The 17,457-nt window shown below is 33.1% G+C and overlaps 1 protein-coding gene across 5 annotated transcripts in view; it reads right to left on the reverse strand.

Moving 5' to 3' along the window:
- Window positions 1-511: 511 nt before the first annotated feature.
- FSTL5 (follistatin like 5) overlaps window positions 512-17,457 on the reverse strand; it is a 291,375-nt gene continuing 274,429 nt past the window's right edge. For all 5 annotated transcript variants that reach the window (XM_017806036.1, XM_017806035.1, XM_017806033.1 and 2 more), the window contains one exon: window positions 512-1,856. In XM_017806036.1, the coding sequence (XP_017661525.1) occupies window positions 1,154-1,856 (703 nt within the window). In that variant the 3' untranslated portion in view covers window positions 512-1,153. The remainder of the gene's footprint in view (window positions 1,857-17,457) is intronic.

Genomic DNA, 17,457 nt, shown 5'->3' on the forward strand with positions numbered 1-17,457 from the left:
TATTTAACCAGTGTAAATATTAGAATTCTAAGTAAACAAACTATAAAAGATACAAAGGTTTTGTTGTTTGGGTTTTTTTGCACTAATCCAATTGGATGTATGGAATAGAAAACCTGTTGAGCTAACCAAATGGTTTAAAAAATATGGATCAATGGTACAATGAATAAGGAAAAATGTTATCTACTTGTTGTAGACTTCAGTCGCTGCGTTTTCATTTTCTTAAAATGCGTTTTCTTTAGTTTTAATTAACAATTTCCTCAACGATATAAGTGAAGCTTTGTGATGCCAGGTTTTTAGGATGTGGTTTACTCTGAAAGGATGTGAGATATTTCTTTTCAGTAGACCTGAAATCCCTTGCTGATGCAACCCTGTGATAGCTGAAAAATCTAATATCTATTTTTTTCTAAAAAAAAGGTTAAGCTTCTGCAAGCAGCTCTTTCAACTAAGACTCACCATAAAAATAAACTCCAAAATGCAGTGATTGGAAAACACTGCAAATATAATTTCTCTCTTTTTTTTTTTCTTCTCTCCATACATGTTCCACAACTTGAGACTAGAAATTTGATACCAAAACTTTCCTTCCAATGAGAAGCAATCCTGTAGCTAAAGTGGGAATAAATTTTATAATTTCTATGTTTATCTTTCTTGTGAGACTTTCGCTTCAAGGCACAAAAAGATTTAACAGTGGACTGGACAAAACAGAACATAACATTTCAGTTTAAGGAGTCAAAGGTTGTACAACAGCTATTATTTTGTGTCTGAAGCAAACCAAACAAAAATTTGAATCATATTAAAGTCTTCCATTTACAAACGCAAAGTATCATATTAAATTGTCTGAAGCTTTTTTGGGGTGTTTTTCTTCCTACTTCCTTTAAAATAATTTATTATACTTACCTCTGATTTCAGTATTTAGTAATTTTGGTCAAACAACACAATGTCAGCTGATAATTGATAAGGAGTACCATTATCAAATAGCCACTGTTTTAGTAACTTTTATGTGGAAGTTGATTCAAATTGTGTTCAAGTCAAAGAAATAATGAGTATAGAAGGGTCCTGCAATTTAAAATTAAAATGGTGTAAATTTGAATAATGGTGTAATTTAAGTTCAGTGTACTGTAAAACTATTAATTCAGTAAATATCTAACATAGAACCTTATGCTTCTCCAACCCAAATTACTGTGTTTCCTCTCTCAACTTCAGTGATTTCACAATTTAACTTATTGAGCCGTCCATCCAGGATAAACAGAGATTCCTTAGAAGGGGTCATGAGATACTGCCCAAAAAGGCCACTGTCTTTTATAAGACGGTTCTTACTGTTCCAAGGCCATTCGCCTGCCTTGATGGGCTCCTTCAGACTCTTCACCATCTTAACCTTGCCAGAGGAGAGCTCCATGAAGAGAACGTCAGTTTGTGTGCTGGAGCTGCAGTAGACGTTGTATTGATGAGCTTCAGTGAATGATGGCTGAAAAGCTACATCAGATATGTGCAAATTAGTGTGAATGTCAAATGCATCCTGTATTTCTCCTCTCATTGTTATGGACTGGATCCTCATGAGACCTTTTGCATCATCAATGCTGACAAGGTAGTGTCCATCTGGAGAGATATGTGGTGTGCCTGTTACGTCGCCATTGTAACCAATCACGGAATCAGTAACACTGTCCACTATGAGCTGTGGTAGGACAGCCCCAGTAGTATCAGGCTTACAGCAGATAAAAAGATAACCTCCAAGATGTGTATAAGCCAGCGACTGAGGAATGCAATTATAATCCTTTAAACTAATTGTCTTGATGTACGACATTGTTTCTAGATCAATTTTTTGGAGCACAGGCTCATCCTTATGAAGAATATATCCAAACCTGAAAGGAAAAGCACAAAATCAAAGAAAGTTAGATCTACTGTGTGCATTAATATACGAATGAGGAGGGCCTCCATAAGGAAAGGAGACAAGTTAATATGTGCAGTAGTGTATTGCTATATAAATGTCAGCTTCAGATATTTCAGATATTAAGCAATTTATAATATTTAATTTTTAGTGTTCTTGTAATTTAGAGTGCATCAAATAAAATGTCTAAAAACTATTTATCTGATTAATTGGAAAAGTTCTTCTTTCCTATTGACATAGGGGAAAAGGTAAATATTACTCTTAGCATATCTATTCACTTCTAACTTTTACAAAAAAACAGGAAGGAGAAAAAGACTGAGTATCAATAGATAGTACATCCAAAATATTTGAATTTGCTTCATACAGTTCTTTGATTTTCTTGAGAACATCAGCTTAACCCAGTGCTCATTTTTATTCAGATAATTATCTGAATCGTCCTTATTTTAATTCAGTAGAGATGAATAGCATAAAAGGATCTAAGTTTATGCCCCCTAACTATTCAAGTATCATATTTCTTACAATTTAAATGACCCTTTATGCTTTTCCATACATCAAAAAAAAAAACTTTCACTGAACAAAAATATGGTTAAACTTTAAAATCCTAGAACTGATTGTTTATTGCCTTTTAAATATAAACGATATGACTATTCTTTAATGTTGATGTATAAGTTCTGACTGCACAACCATTTGACTATATATATATATGTGCAAAAAACCATAATTCTAAATATTATGGAGACATGTATATTAGTTTTGCTTATCTAAGTAGCTTTCACAGCACTTTTCCCAAAAAGCTATTTTCCTTTGGCACATTTCATGACATTTTCCTCTGAATTGTTGATCTAAGAATGAAGCTGCATGCTTATATACATGATTTAAAAATACCTTTCACATTCTATTGATATAAATCCCTATGTCAGATAGAATATTCCAACAATTAAGTTGACAATAACACATTTTCACACTATACTTACAATCCCAGTGTATTTATTAATCAGTGAATCACCAAAATAACAAGCGAAAAGGGTTTCAAAACGCTGTTCTGTCAGTTCCCCTGACATAAGTCTACCTGTGATTACAAGTTGAGCTGATTGTGAGATCATTTTTGTCTTTGATTATTCAGCCACTTATAAATATATGTAGTCTGAATTCGATCATCTTGGTTAGAAAAAAGGTGAGTGAGTCTTTTTGGAAGTTATGTCAAGATAACAATTGCTGTTACTTTCCTATTCATGAGGTCTGCTGTTCTGCCATAGAGAAAGACTAGGGTCATCAGGCAGAAACTGTTTTTTAGCTTTTTTGACAACCTAACATCTTTTTCTTAATCGTTTTGGGTAGCCATGAAGTCATTGATTCCTGATTCCATTATTAATTAGTAAGCATTTTTCAGTTATAAGAAACAGACTCGTGTTGTGTTATGTATAGAATCATCCTGTAAGAGAAAATGTTAAATAGCAAAGAACACTGACATTTCAAATGTCTCCATGTTAAATAACTGTTAAATGTTACACACCAGCAGTGGCGGCAAAAGGATGATAGAATTGGTTTATTGATTATCTTTTGTATAACAGCCTCCATTGTAGAGCAACAATCAGTGAACTATCCACAGGCATTCACAATAGGAAAAAGGGAAAATATCTAATTTTAGGTCATTGTGATGAAAAGTACTGAATAACTTTATTTTCAGCTGTTATGATATTATTTAATCTATTTTAATGTTAGTACACAGCATAGACATTTTTTCGTTTTGATCTCAGTTTCAGAAGCAAACACAGAGAAAATATTTTTTGTTTGAGTTTGGCAAGCTGACTAGGTTTGAAAACATTATTTTTCTCTTTCAGTGTACCAATATATAGTAATGGGAAAGCATAGGAAATCTTATTTAAAAGAGAAAGAAAGGGCTCTCACAGAGGTGTTTTTAGCTTCTGTAGGCACTAAAACACAAACTTACATCCAAGTGAAATTTTCCAATATGCATAAACACATGTAAAATCAATACTGTGATTTTCAAAATCCCATCAGACATCATCTACATGATTAAATATATATTTTTGAAAGTTTGGCCTATTTTTTTCAGGAACTGTATTAAACATAGTTATAAATTGTTTTCTGTAATGAATCAGTCATTTAACATTTTAATATATTTGATATATTTTACTGTATATATGTGTCTATTATATTTTATGGTACCTTCATGTAACCAAGAAAAAGACTTAAAATTTCACCATATGTTTTGAGTTGCACTCTATTTTCTATCCCATTTGAGAGAAAATACAAGTCATCTTTAAAAAAACCTAAAAAATTTTAAATAATTTTCTACCACAAAACAAGTTTAAGAATCTAAAAAAATATATTTTAAACTGTTCAAACCCTAAAAGAACTTTCATTTATCATATGCCACCTGGACAAGAAAGAAAAAAAAAAGAAATCTTTATGCTGCCTGCCAATCTTTTTTTTTTACCGAAGATTATTCCAGCTCATATAAATTACTCTTTTTTCTGAAGTAAAATACAAATGCAAAATAAGATTAGAATCAATTATCTAAGTCAGCAAATCTTACTTGCTGATTCAAAACGTGATTAAAATGAAGGATTTAAATCAATTTGATTCAAAGAAATTTCCCTTGCTTATTATTTGATTACACAGTGTTAGTGATCAATTTATGTGATATTTTTGCATTCAAATGTTATTGATTTCAAGAGGAATACATAATTTACTAATATTTGCTTCTCAAATGTTATTTCTAGCATACATGTTTTTGAACCACAGCTTATGATAACTTTGATTGTGTAAACCCCTTGATTCCTGGAACTGAGTGTGTTCTCTGAAGTGAAGGAAAGAGTCTTGTATACCTTCCCTAAGGGTAACATCCTTGAAGGTATGCAAAGACTCACACTTGACATCTAGCTTTCCCCACGGAGGAGAACAGAGTCATTGGTTTGTTCTTTAGCTTCTCATTACCTGGTGGTACCTTCTGCCACACAAATCCCCTAAACTCTGCCAGTTAAAAGGTTTGCATAAGCATTCCACAATGCATGTCATTAAGATGAATCTAGTCGCTGTGAAATCATTTAAATGCTCTAAATGTTTTTTTGAATAACCTACTTGGTGTGAATGAAATAGTTTAGGAGTCACAGAAGAATGTGGGTATAAACCTTCTGACTAGCACAGGCAGATTTTAAAATAAAGGATGCTTGTCCACAGCATGGGACTCCAGATCCCTATGATTAATCACATTCTTATTGTAGATCTAATCAGCAAATAAATCAGCTGATAACATATCCTGCCTCAAGCATTTCGATCAAAACTTCCCTAAGCATTATGGTTTCTTATGCAGCTTTGTCTATCTCTTTGTAACATTTAGTTCACAGTTCAAAAGGCCGCGAGTAAGAAGCTTACAGTACCTTGGGCAGATTGTTCCTGCGATGTAAACAGTCACTTCAGCTTTGGTAATTGAGTTTAATTGAAACTGGCTTCAAGATTCTGACTATCTTATCTTAATGCTGTATTTATTGCACTTAGGAGGTCTACTGCCCCTTGCTCTGAAGCTATTAGGAAACTTGATTTTATATGCTGCAGCAGCTAATCATATATGTTCTGATAATCAGTTATACCTGAACGCCCATTTACAATGTATTTTAAATTGTGCAAGGAGTAGTCTAATATATTTTTTTTCCTGTGGTTGTTTCTTTTCAACTTTGTACACTTACAATTATTTACAGCTATCCATGCTATTTTTTGCTTTCTACTTGGGTCTGAATGGGAAACGGGTTTGTGAGATATGTTCTCCCTTCCTTCCTTAAAGTATTGACTTCTCTACCCCTGAAAAAATATAATTCCACTTCCTTATAACGTTAACACACAAAACATCTTTAGCTTTATAAGGTTTTCTAGTTCAAGCTTTAAAAAGTCACTATTTTGGACACAGATGTAAGGTTAACCTAGAAGGTAATGCTTTTGGAGTGGAGTACACTAGAAGACAACCTATGTGAGCAGAATAATACCTTGAATTTAAGTAGCAGTTTTTCTTACTGATTTCAAAGCACTGTACAGATACTATAGCAAGTAAAGAAAGCTGAATGACTGGCCTAAGGCTGTATAATGATCCACTGACAAGGTCTGGGTGAAAATACAGGTTAGCGAAGGCCCTACATGGTTTCTAGCCTGTCACACTACAGGGTACCATTGCAACTGAGGTACGAAAAAGACATGTAAGAAAGCACATAAACCAAAAATATATCATTTTGAATAAGAGCATAGGAAATCACCCTGTCAAAATAGATTTTTGAATATTAAAAATAGACAGAATTTTGGACCTGGTTGTGAGAGAAAAGGTAAAGCATGAAGCTGGTAAACCTTCACAAAGGAGCTACCCTTCCCAAAACCAGATGCATGGCTGCCCAAAAGGAATTTATTAAAACTCATTAGAAAAATAGGATTTTTTTCAATACTACTGTTTAAACAATTCTTTCTTGGCTGTCATACTACCTATAACATTTCTGTGCTCCAATTAAAATTCAGTAAAGCTGGACAGAAGTGTAAATACCCAAACAGCCCAACAATACAGATAAAAAGAAGTGGGGGAAAAATCGTTTCAAGGCTGCCAGTCTTCTTGGATGTAAAGGGATTTGGCAAGCTGTGTGTTTGATATGTTTGTCTGCCTGCCTCAGTGAGAGATGTGTGGCTGGAGTTTTGAGAAGCTGAACAAATTAAGAGAGGTCTGTTCATGTGCCTGTGAGGTTTGTGTGACTGATTCTTAGTCTCTGAAAATTGCTAGGCAGAGGCGTAAGGATGGAAAAAGTAATGAAGTTTTGGAAGGAAGGTACAGAAGGGAAAAGGGGAAGTGAAGAAAACTGATAAGGAAAGCTGAGAATTCCATGTCTGGTATAGTTAAAAAACAACAACAACAACAACAACAACAACAAACAAAAAAACCCAAAAAACAAACAAACAAACAAAACAACAACAACAACAACAAAAAGAATTAGAAAATATATATATTTTTACCTAAAGATAAGAAAGTATTTTCCAGACCACTAGTAACTGAGGAAGGTGATAAACAGGTTTTTTATAGGAATATATATCTGTCAGGTTAAATAATTTCTTCCAAATAATTTTGAAAGAGTTGACTAGCTGTTAACATTTTAATAAATCTCAGAATAAAAGAAAAATTTGGAAAGTCTTAAAAACGGGTTGTTGAAATTCTCATAAGACAAAGTCAGGTATCCCAGCTATGCTGGATAGCTTGATGCATATCCAAGGGAAATAATAAAATAGATGATATGAAGATGAAATACAGAAAATCATGAATATAATAGAGTCAACATAGGTTTATGAAAAAATGAACTTTGTGAGACAAAACTAATTTAATTTTTTTATTAGAAAACCATCTAAAGGTAACTTAATATCAGGAGGGCATACCTTTCTTGGAATAAAAACTGATACCTGAAGGAAAAATAATTTCTTTGCAATAAAATGTAGTTGTCAATGCAGAATCATCATTTTGCAGGGCACTTTTGCTTCTGTTTGGTAAAAATACTGATACTCCACAAAATTTTCATTGATGATTTCAAAGTAAATACCTGTCCATGACACTAAGGATACACATAATGACAGAAAAATCATTATTATAGTCAGTTGCTCATTTAAGCAAATGTGTTCAAAGGTAGCCAAGAGTAAAGCTGAGCAACTTGACATGTGAGTGAGGAATACAGAACATGCATATAGAATAATATCCTAAAAAGTAGTGACTCTGAAAGGATTTAAGGATCATAGCAGACACACAGGTCAATATAAAATCTGAGTCTAATGAGTCAAAAAATTGAAGACCCTAAAGCCTTTGTAAAGTCCTTGGACGTATATACAGAGAGAGATGAGAAAGAGTAATGTAACAGACTCATATCTGTATTCTATATTGGGGAGATGAGACTAAGAATCCTTAATATAATTTCATTTCTGCCCTTTTAAAGAGGAATATTAAAAAATCAGAGGCAAGGAAAAATGTGAAAATTATTTGAGGAATGGAGACAATTATTTTATTCAAAAGTCTGAATTCAGTATAATAATGACTGCAGACTGAAACCAGATAAATTTAAATTAGGAATATGCAATTTTTTCTAGCAATGGGGACAATAAACCATTGCAACAAACTACCAGAGAGGCGATTAATTTTCTGTGGTGGGAATCTCTTGGTAAAGACTATGCTAATATCTACTATCAAAGTAGATGTAGATTAGGAAGTATTAGATTTATTATCTGAATCTCTTGATGACTATTTGAAATATTTAAAATCTACAGTATAGAAAAAAAGTCAGACAAAATGTTCTCATGGTCTTTTCTAGCTTGTGAATATACGAAAGACTAATTTTTTGGCTTTGCTCATACAATCAAAATAGCATAAGTACAGTAGATTTTAATCTTATGCTACTCATTCATTTGCTGAGATTTTAAGCAGCCACGTGTTTCAAATACAATGAAATAATTGTGTTTTGATACAATACCTTATTTCACACACACAGCCCCACACACCCGCACACACATGCTCACTCACGAGTAGTATGCAGAGGAATCCGTCTTTCTGCAGGCCTGAGGTTGTGACACCACTTTTCTATCTACTGTAAGGAGTTGATTTTTAAAACTTATCTTACACTTTTTCTGATCTTAATTAATTTTAAATTTCTCACAGGACTTATTAATAATTTGACAAATACTGATCTTTCACGTGCACACACATATTTTTAAAACAAACATCCCCTTGACAACATGTCAGTCTCTAAATTCAGGAAGTTTGTGAATTTCTTGTAATGTTATAACTATACAACTGTAACAGCTATAATTTCACTTCAGATGAAAGATGTTCTAAGGCTGGGATGGTCATTCTTTTAAGGTTTATTGATCTAAATGTAGAAGATCATAGTGGATAGGTTGGAGGAACAGTGATAGATCATGGAGACCTGCTTCAAAAGAGTTACTTGTTTATACACAGCAGTGATGAGTTGCAAATAAATTTTAGCCCAGTGTCCAATAACCTAATTGCTGCCTTCTAACCAACAGGTGAATCTGTCTGTACTTCCTCCTGGGTAGTATTAAGAACCTTCTCAGAATGCCAGTGTAAGATTATTAACTGTCATTGCCAGATTGGCCTTCATCTTTCTGATGAAGAGGCAAAAGCAACTGTAAGAAAAAAAAATACTTTGGAAATCTGTCAGAAAACAGTATTGCAAGTCACCAAGATGACAGTTTTGGATTGCTCAGGTTAGTAGTCTGGGGGATGCAAAAAACCTGTATGTAATAAAAAAGGGTAAGAAAATGTTGTCCTCCAGGGGTGTCTATAGACCCAGTAAAATAGGGACATTTTACAAAATTGGTACTAGAAGGAGTTTTGTGTAAACCAAATCAGTAAGTGCATGTGCTGAGCTTATATTTTTCCATCCAAAGTAAAGCAAACTTATTAAATCTGAGTAAAGAAGTGTGCACTACTACGCTGTGTTCTATAGGCAGCTGAACCCAACTTTAAGTTACCATAATATTGTAACTTTCTAAAGCACTTGGCTATCTAAAAGGATTAAAAAAATGCAGCCATTCATAATCATGTGATGAAATTGTGTCTGTTACCTGTGTCCAGCTAGCCTGCTTTTTATGATTAGGCTGTTGCAAAATAACAAGTGATAGTTGAGGTTACCTTCACTTTTCCTGAATGTTTTATAGATAGTTGATGGAATATTTAATGCAAAGTTTCCTCTCATATAGACTGATATGTAGAAGCCTCCCACCGTTCATTAATCCCTGATTAATATTTATGAGAATTTCAACCCTCATGTCTCTTCTATGCAGTGAAATCATGCACAATATCAGACAGCACATAAAGGCATTTGTCACAGTGCACATTGGAATCACGTGTCACGTAAGCCTGACAGACTTGAGAGCAAATCATCACATTTCCAATAATTTATTTTGCAGCTAATGCAAGTGAGAATCTGTAGACTGGGGGCATATCACTCCAATTGGAGTAAATGCTAGAACTGTGAAATCTGTGATTGTTTCTTTCTTCACTTATTCCATATGAATAAATAATAAAGATTTTAATTCCAGATTTTCAGTATTTTCAACCATATGTTGTGACAAACAGTTAAGAGAAATAGAAATAATAATACTCATCAACTCTGTAGCACTTTCTGTAAGAGTAGTATGCTGAATTTGGCTGGAGTGAAGTTAAATTTGTCATACCAACCTGTATGGTGTTGTAAATTTGGAAAAAAAAAAAGTGTCAATAACCCACTAATGTTTTAGTTACTGTTGAGCATTGTTGGCTCAACAGAATCAAGGCCTTCCCTGTTTCTTACTCTGCCTTCTCCACAAGTCAGCTGGGGATTTGGAAGAGGTTGAGAGGTGACACAGTTGGCTACCCAAAGGATAGCCATGCCATGTAACATTATGTTCAACAACAGAATTTCTTCCAAAGTACCTGTTGCTCTTGCTAGCTGGGGGCTCAGCTGCTGTCTGGGGATAAAACACCACAGGGAGTCATTAGTTTTACAAAATGAGCTTTACAGTACCCAGACACAGGGAAACTAAAGAAACTGTCCAAACCAATTTAAAAGAGACAGCAAAAATATCCTAAAAGTCATTAATTGCAAAATGCATTAAAAAAAAGGTGCATCTCATATGGATGACTATTTTTCTAATTTTAATGATAAAACATGCTCACATATTTAAGAGTAGCATAATCACAGTGATGAAGTTAACAACGTGTTAGAAATTATTACTTTTTTTATTGTGTCACAAAATTAATTCAAGGGTACATTTTTAAACTATTTTTAAAGCACTTCAAAAGTATTTAAAATATGGGATTTTGTTCCTAGTTTTATAGAACTGTAAGCTTGTATGTAACACAAGAAGGAACAGTAAGCCTAGGAATTGCATCATTCTTTTCCCAAAAGAGTTGTCATAATTACCACTATCATAATTCCCTAATTACAAAACTAACTGCCAAACTATTAACCTGAAAACTCTCATTGTCAAACTGAAAAAGTAATCCATAGAGCAACTAAGATTAATGCTATACCAAAACTCCTCTTCTCTCTCACCAGAATATGAAATGTCTCAAACTAGGGGAAATCTTTCAACAAGTGGAATAACGTGCTCACAGGTACTTGCCCATCACTGAGAAGTAACTTATGACATGAGACACTAACATCAAACTCATATTTTAAAAAATATTAATTTTGGAAATCTTACTAGGTATTATTGTTAGACATCCACATTACCAGTTTTTACAAGTCTTACTCTCCTCCCGCTTTTCATATCCAATTTTCATATTTTTTTCCCCACAAAATTTCCATCACCTTAAGTTCCATTATTTGTGACAGGTATAAAGGATAAAAACAATTTTTTTTTCCTTACATGCTATACAACTTTCTCTTATGAAAAAGCTTGAAAGTGCAGATTATCATACCACAACAAGATTTATATAACTGGCTCCCTTTCACTGTGCAAAATAAATTATTCAATCACTGTCCTCTAAGGTGGTGAGCTACTTTCAAACCAGATTGAAACTCCCTGTTAATATAAAAAAAATCGTTTATTATGTTATTAGTTTATTATATTAGTTATTTGAGAAAGTAACGTTGGTTTTATATAAAATTCCTGTCAAGTTTTTTATCAAGTCTGTTCAGCCTAAGTAGCTTTGAGTGTTGCATAGCTCAATGGGAATATTTTGATTTTGGGGAACAAATATATTTTTCCTCTCAAATACATTACTGTTCTTATATATCTCTTACATCATTGCTCTTTCTATCTATACCAAAAATGCTTTGAATGTGATTAAATAATTTAAAATATGTACAGCTTCCTGCTCTTTTTTTTGTGGGTTTGTTCTATAAAAAGAAGCTAGATTTCAAAAAATTAATTACAAAATGTGTTGTAGAAATATTACTGGTAGAATGTATTGGTAATGGAAAGTCAACCTTAAAGACAGAAATTTTACTGAAATCTTTAATGACTTACCTAGTTCTTAAAATTCAGAAATGTGTACTTTAGACTAAGTGCATATACAAAATGAGCACAGTTTAATGAAATGGCCAGTTTAATTTAATATACTGTATTTTTTATAATCTAGTCTTTTCAGTGGTTTATTAAAAATTGATATATGAACCAGGAATTAAAACAATTACAAAACCAATACATCTTTTAACTGTATCTCTTCCAGAGTAGATAAACATATAAATTTGTTTATATTTACTGCCTTCTGCTTTGAAATAAACAAGAAAACACATATTTCTGTGGTGCTATTTAAACACAGCTGCTTCCCTCCTCTTCGATCATATCAGCAGTCAATTAGGAGCTTGAAGAATTGCCATCACGACTGTACAGCCTCACCACAACTCCTCACTACAAAAATCACTCTCTACAGGTAATATTTCTTTCCTGTAGACACCTACCTTTCTATTCATAACTATGCATGTCTGCATATGAGTTAAACATCTAAGTTGCTATTTTTGACAGCAGAAATCTAGTCCATACAGTCGAGTCCAAAGGGTTTGCTAAGATGATCAGTACCAGAGGCCTGTATTTTTGTCACCAGAGGATGAAAAAAATTACCTTCCAAACTCCATTATCTGTATAGACTAGATCTTCATTATAGCAGAAGACAGGCAGCTTATGCCCATGGGTACACTGCATTTTCACACCTAAATCTAGGTGCCTGCAATCGGAACACCACACTCACCATAAGCATTCCATTGGCATGAAAACATCCAAATATAGTCTTATAAAACTTTGCATAGATTTTGAAAATTGAAGTTTAAATGACTGACACTATATCAAGATATGACTAAGAGCTACAATTATGTTTTAAATGTGACTGTTTCTCTGAACCATTATAATAAGTTCAGGTATCATATAGCTATAAAGGCTATTAAACCTGCCCTTAGTGGTCAGAAATTAAAATGACAGCTTAGAGGAACAGCTAGCACTATTGCAAGTGCCTGGATAGAGAGAAGAATGTTATATAAGTTTCCAAGCAAAACAATCCTAAAAGCAGAGATGTCCCTCCAGAATTTTCAGGGATCTCTGAAGATGGTTTTCACAGCTCTCAAAGGATAGCTTTAACAGAAACCCATTAATTCACTTTGTTTTCCACAAAAGGTGTATTTTTCCAGCCATAACAATCAACTTCAATATTTTCTCAAGGCTAGAGAGTCATCAAACAGACGAATGAAAACTCTTCAGAGACTGCCTTTCATTTTTATCTTCTTAGGGTTTTGCAGAGCTCTAAGAAGTGCATGCAAACCTTATATGTGACTTTTCCAAAAACAACTTTGTTTATTACAGAATCTTAGTGAACTGTATTGTCATGTTATTATCAAAATATTTGACATAGTCTATTAGAACTAACACCATAGTTACTACAAAATATCCAGATGGAATCAGATCCAGATGCTAAATTTGCAAATGATAACAAATATTTTTCAAGAAATACTAGATATAATGGAATGTGGCTAGTAACCATGCTATATGTACTGATTTTAAAAGTTTAGGAAATTTCCCGTTTTTCAAAGAATATTTTTTTAAGTGCTTCTGTGGACAGGAACTATGAAAGCTGTGCAAGGGAATTGCACACCTCCTATGTTACACAATTTTTCCCATTCTAAAGCAGGAGTCCCACAGGGATAACACAGGAAGAAAGTCAAGCCTATTGAGGCACTATTATTTGAATTAATTATACCACAGTCAGGCCCAAATTGTCTTACCTTTATTTATTGTCTTTATAATAGAGTGATTATTGTTTGTAATACACTAGATTATTGTTTAAAGCATACTAAAGCAAAGATCATAAGAGAAAAAAAGCATGTAGAAGAAACTCAAGGCAGGACTTAGACCAGTCCTCTATAAACAAAGTTTATATTCATTTGCTGCATTTGAAAACCTTTCAATTTATCCTGTAACAATATTACACCTTCAGCAATTCTTCAGACTGAAGGATAAGACTGAGACCTATATCTAAAAAAAAATAGTAGAGATGCAATCTTACTTTGATGGGAAGTTCTAGCCAATTAAAGGATGAATTAATAATTAACTGGATATATCCATACAAAGTACCCAAATCATATGAATTCTGGCACTGCTGCTTCAAAATTGTTTTAGCGAGGTATCATTTTTTCCACTTTTCAGATAGAGCAAGTTACTTTGCATCTCCTATGCACAAAGAATAGCCAAGCAAAATGCTAATGTGGAGCTGCCAACAAGCGGCAAATTAACAGCCTGCCCTCCCCTATGCTATATAGACAAGCCATATATATTGCTTACCACTGCAACTGCATTCACCATAAAAGAAGAAATACCTAAGGACTGGTTAAAAAGACAAAAAAGAGGAAAGCTCAGGAAAATTTTACCTAGAAATGAGGATAAATTTCATTTTACTTTTAATGAATATATTATCATAAAACTGTATTTATTCTTGAGTTCAGAAAGATCAACAGCATAGAAAATGATGATGATGATGTAAAAACTGATGTCCCCTTTCCTTTATGTTCTTGGCCATGCACCTAGAGGTTACCCCCATGAAGTCAGTAGATATTTTTTAAAATCTGAAGTCAAACGCTTCAGGAAAATTATTTTTGTTCTCAAAACCAGAAGGCAAAGAAAAGAGATTGAAATGAGCTACAATCAAAATTATCTGTACAAGAAACAAACAGCACTATTGTCATACAAAAGAGAAAATTTATGAACTAAATAATTTAATTCAAGAAAAAAAACCCCAAACACTATCCATGTTATCCTGAGTGAATAAAAATTGTGCTTAAAGCCACTCTACATTCTATGCATTAGACCCATTTTTTTTTTTCAAAATTTATGCAAAAATCAACCCAGGAAAAGAAAGTTCTATTATTACAAAATTTTATCAAATCTGCTGACCAAAAGTTTTCCGGAACTCAAAAGTAAATGTCATTAACTGCCCAAGAACAGTGTGCTAGTGTTCAGAGACCACCTTGATCCTATAAAAAGCTTCTTATCTGCCAACATGGGAAACTACTACCATTTAAGCAAAATTCTGAAAGAGTAGTGTGTTATATACCAAATATTTTTTCAGTTGAAGTTATCCACAGTAGCTCTGGAGAAGGAAATATTAACAATTAAGGAAAGGAAAAAAAGAAAATTGCTGTAAGAAATGTTTACTTTTACAATTGCTGTCACCAGTACTTTGTGTTTTTGCCACCAGTATGTTAAATATGTTAAATTCTTAGAAAATCCTTAGTTGTGCTGGTGGCAAAAACACAAAGTACTGTATGTTAAAAATGTTTGCTTTATTAGAATTACTCTTTCATTTATACTTGTACACAGGTGATTCTAAGGAAGACTTCTCACACTGGTTTATTTTACTTTAGATGGCTTAAATTCATACCATTCAAATCATCAAACAATTATTTTTTCTTATTTAAAGTGATTTTAAAATACACAACTTTTTATTATCATTTTCTATTACAATTACAGTACTATAAAACAGAAATAAAATATTTACCTCTAATAGAATATTTACCCCACATTTTTAATTGTGGAAGTGTTTGTAATTTCAAAAACTGAGCACTGCAAGGGTATAACCTAGAATAGTCCACTTTTGGCAGGTTGCTCAGAAAAGACCCTTTTTTAATTTTTGCAGTTGAAAAATGGTTGTTGGATGACAACAAAAAACTAAGTGGATTTTACCCAGCAGGTATTAGTCATCAGCACAAATGGTCCCTTTGTTTTGGGTACTATAACACTTTTTGACCTTCTAAGTTTGTTTTCCTAATTTTGTTCCTGATGCTGTTTACAACATTAAGAACACTTGCTTCACAGTTTTCTTTTGCATCAGAAAAGGCTTTTTTTACTTCTTCTTTGGTATTTGCATGTAACAGCAGTAAGCACAAAGCATATTCTTATCTGAGGAAATATTTGCATCTTGGAGAAAAATTTGATAATTCTCTGGTTTTGTGAGTGTTTTTAGGTGTGAATATATACATTCACACACACATCTGGAAAATATTTCTGCTTTCTTCACCATTTTACCTATTTAGCTGTCGCAATTATTGTAAATGAAATATTTAAAAGTGCCAGTTAGAAAAATAACATTTGCAGCAATATTGTGTGACTATGATAATGCACCTGCAAAGTAGTAACATAGTAGTCTTAAGAAATAAGGATAGGGAAGAATTGGTAAAAAGAAAAAGAAAACTAAAAACCACAGAAGAGAAGGTTGTTGGGCCACTCATAGAAAATGAGTAATTTTAGTGTAAAACAAGATCATCACTATCAGTTCTGTTAGATGATTTAGAAGGTCATTTCTGATGAAAAACGGAATTTGATGGCAGAACTAATTTTCCAAAAATATTGACCATTTTGTTATACTGCTGCTTGGGAAGAAGTTCTGGTTTTGAAAATTTTGGATTTCTGAGTTCTTAGAGACTTGCGCACTAAACATCTCATCTGTATCTCTCCAATTACAAGAAAAAATTGTCTATAAAATAACAGGTATTCTTAGACATTTATAACATATGTGGGATGAAAGAGGAAAATTAACATATAGATATAACTTGTCTTCATTAACATCAATATTATTTTTATTTTTAATTATGGATGTGGATTAAGGAATACCTTTTTGAGATAAAAAATAGATGCCAGCAGAGATCTAAACCATTGTTAGTCATATATACTTCATATGTTTACTTAATGATATTGATACAAATAAATGCAGGTCTTCAGAGATTAATTCAGAAAGGAACTTAATATTCAGTTGTAAGATCCATGGGAGCAGATGGTCTTAGTAATGATAAAATTGCTGATTAGATCCTAAAGGCATTGAAATAGAATAGGGAAGGACACTGCAAAGGCTCAGTGCAAAAGAGAAAGTGCCACAGAAGGCCTGCTGTGCTACACAGAGGGAATAACAACTGTTGAACACCACCTGAGAGATCTGAATGAAAGGGAAGTGACCTTTTTAGGTAAGTATTCCAAGATTTCCAAGATTGATATTCACAGATTTGTTGTGAAGTTTTTATTCTGTTTTGATATTGCTTTTTATATACTTCACAGAAGTGAACACGGTTTCTCTACTTCCATTCTCAGTTGGAGAGTTCAGTGTAGAGAGGATGATTAAGTTGGATGTCTGAGACTCCAGTCAGTGATGGACAAACATACTAAAATGATTATTTCTTTCTCTCTTCCTTTTACTCTCTCAGCACATACTGACCATTATTCTGAAAAGTAGGGATATCAAGGACTTCAGAACAGCCATGCAAGACAGAAGGGAAGAAATATTTCTACAAGGGCTTGAAGGAATCCCGACAAGTGATATCTTGTTAGATTAAAGGGATCTCCTAAAATTAAGCTTTGTGCTCAGAACTTGAATAGTAAAAAAATTCCATTCCTAAACAATAAGCAAAAGGGATAGGAATGAATATTATAAAATAAATAGTTTTTGAGCATTAGTAAACTTTCAGTTTCTGAGTTTATCCTAAATCATATTTAATATTAGTTCTGGGCTGAAAAATGAACACCACAAATTAAATACTGCAGAGCCAAAGCAAATAATATTGTAA

The sequence above is a fragment of the Lepidothrix coronata genome, unplaced genomic scaffold (genome assembly GCF_001604755.1).
Source record: "Lepidothrix coronata isolate B3197 unplaced genomic scaffold, Lepidothrix_coronata-1.0 Scaffold13, whole genome shotgun sequence".
Classification (NCBI taxonomy): domain Eukaryota; kingdom Metazoa; phylum Chordata; class Aves; order Passeriformes; family Pipridae; genus Lepidothrix; species Lepidothrix coronata.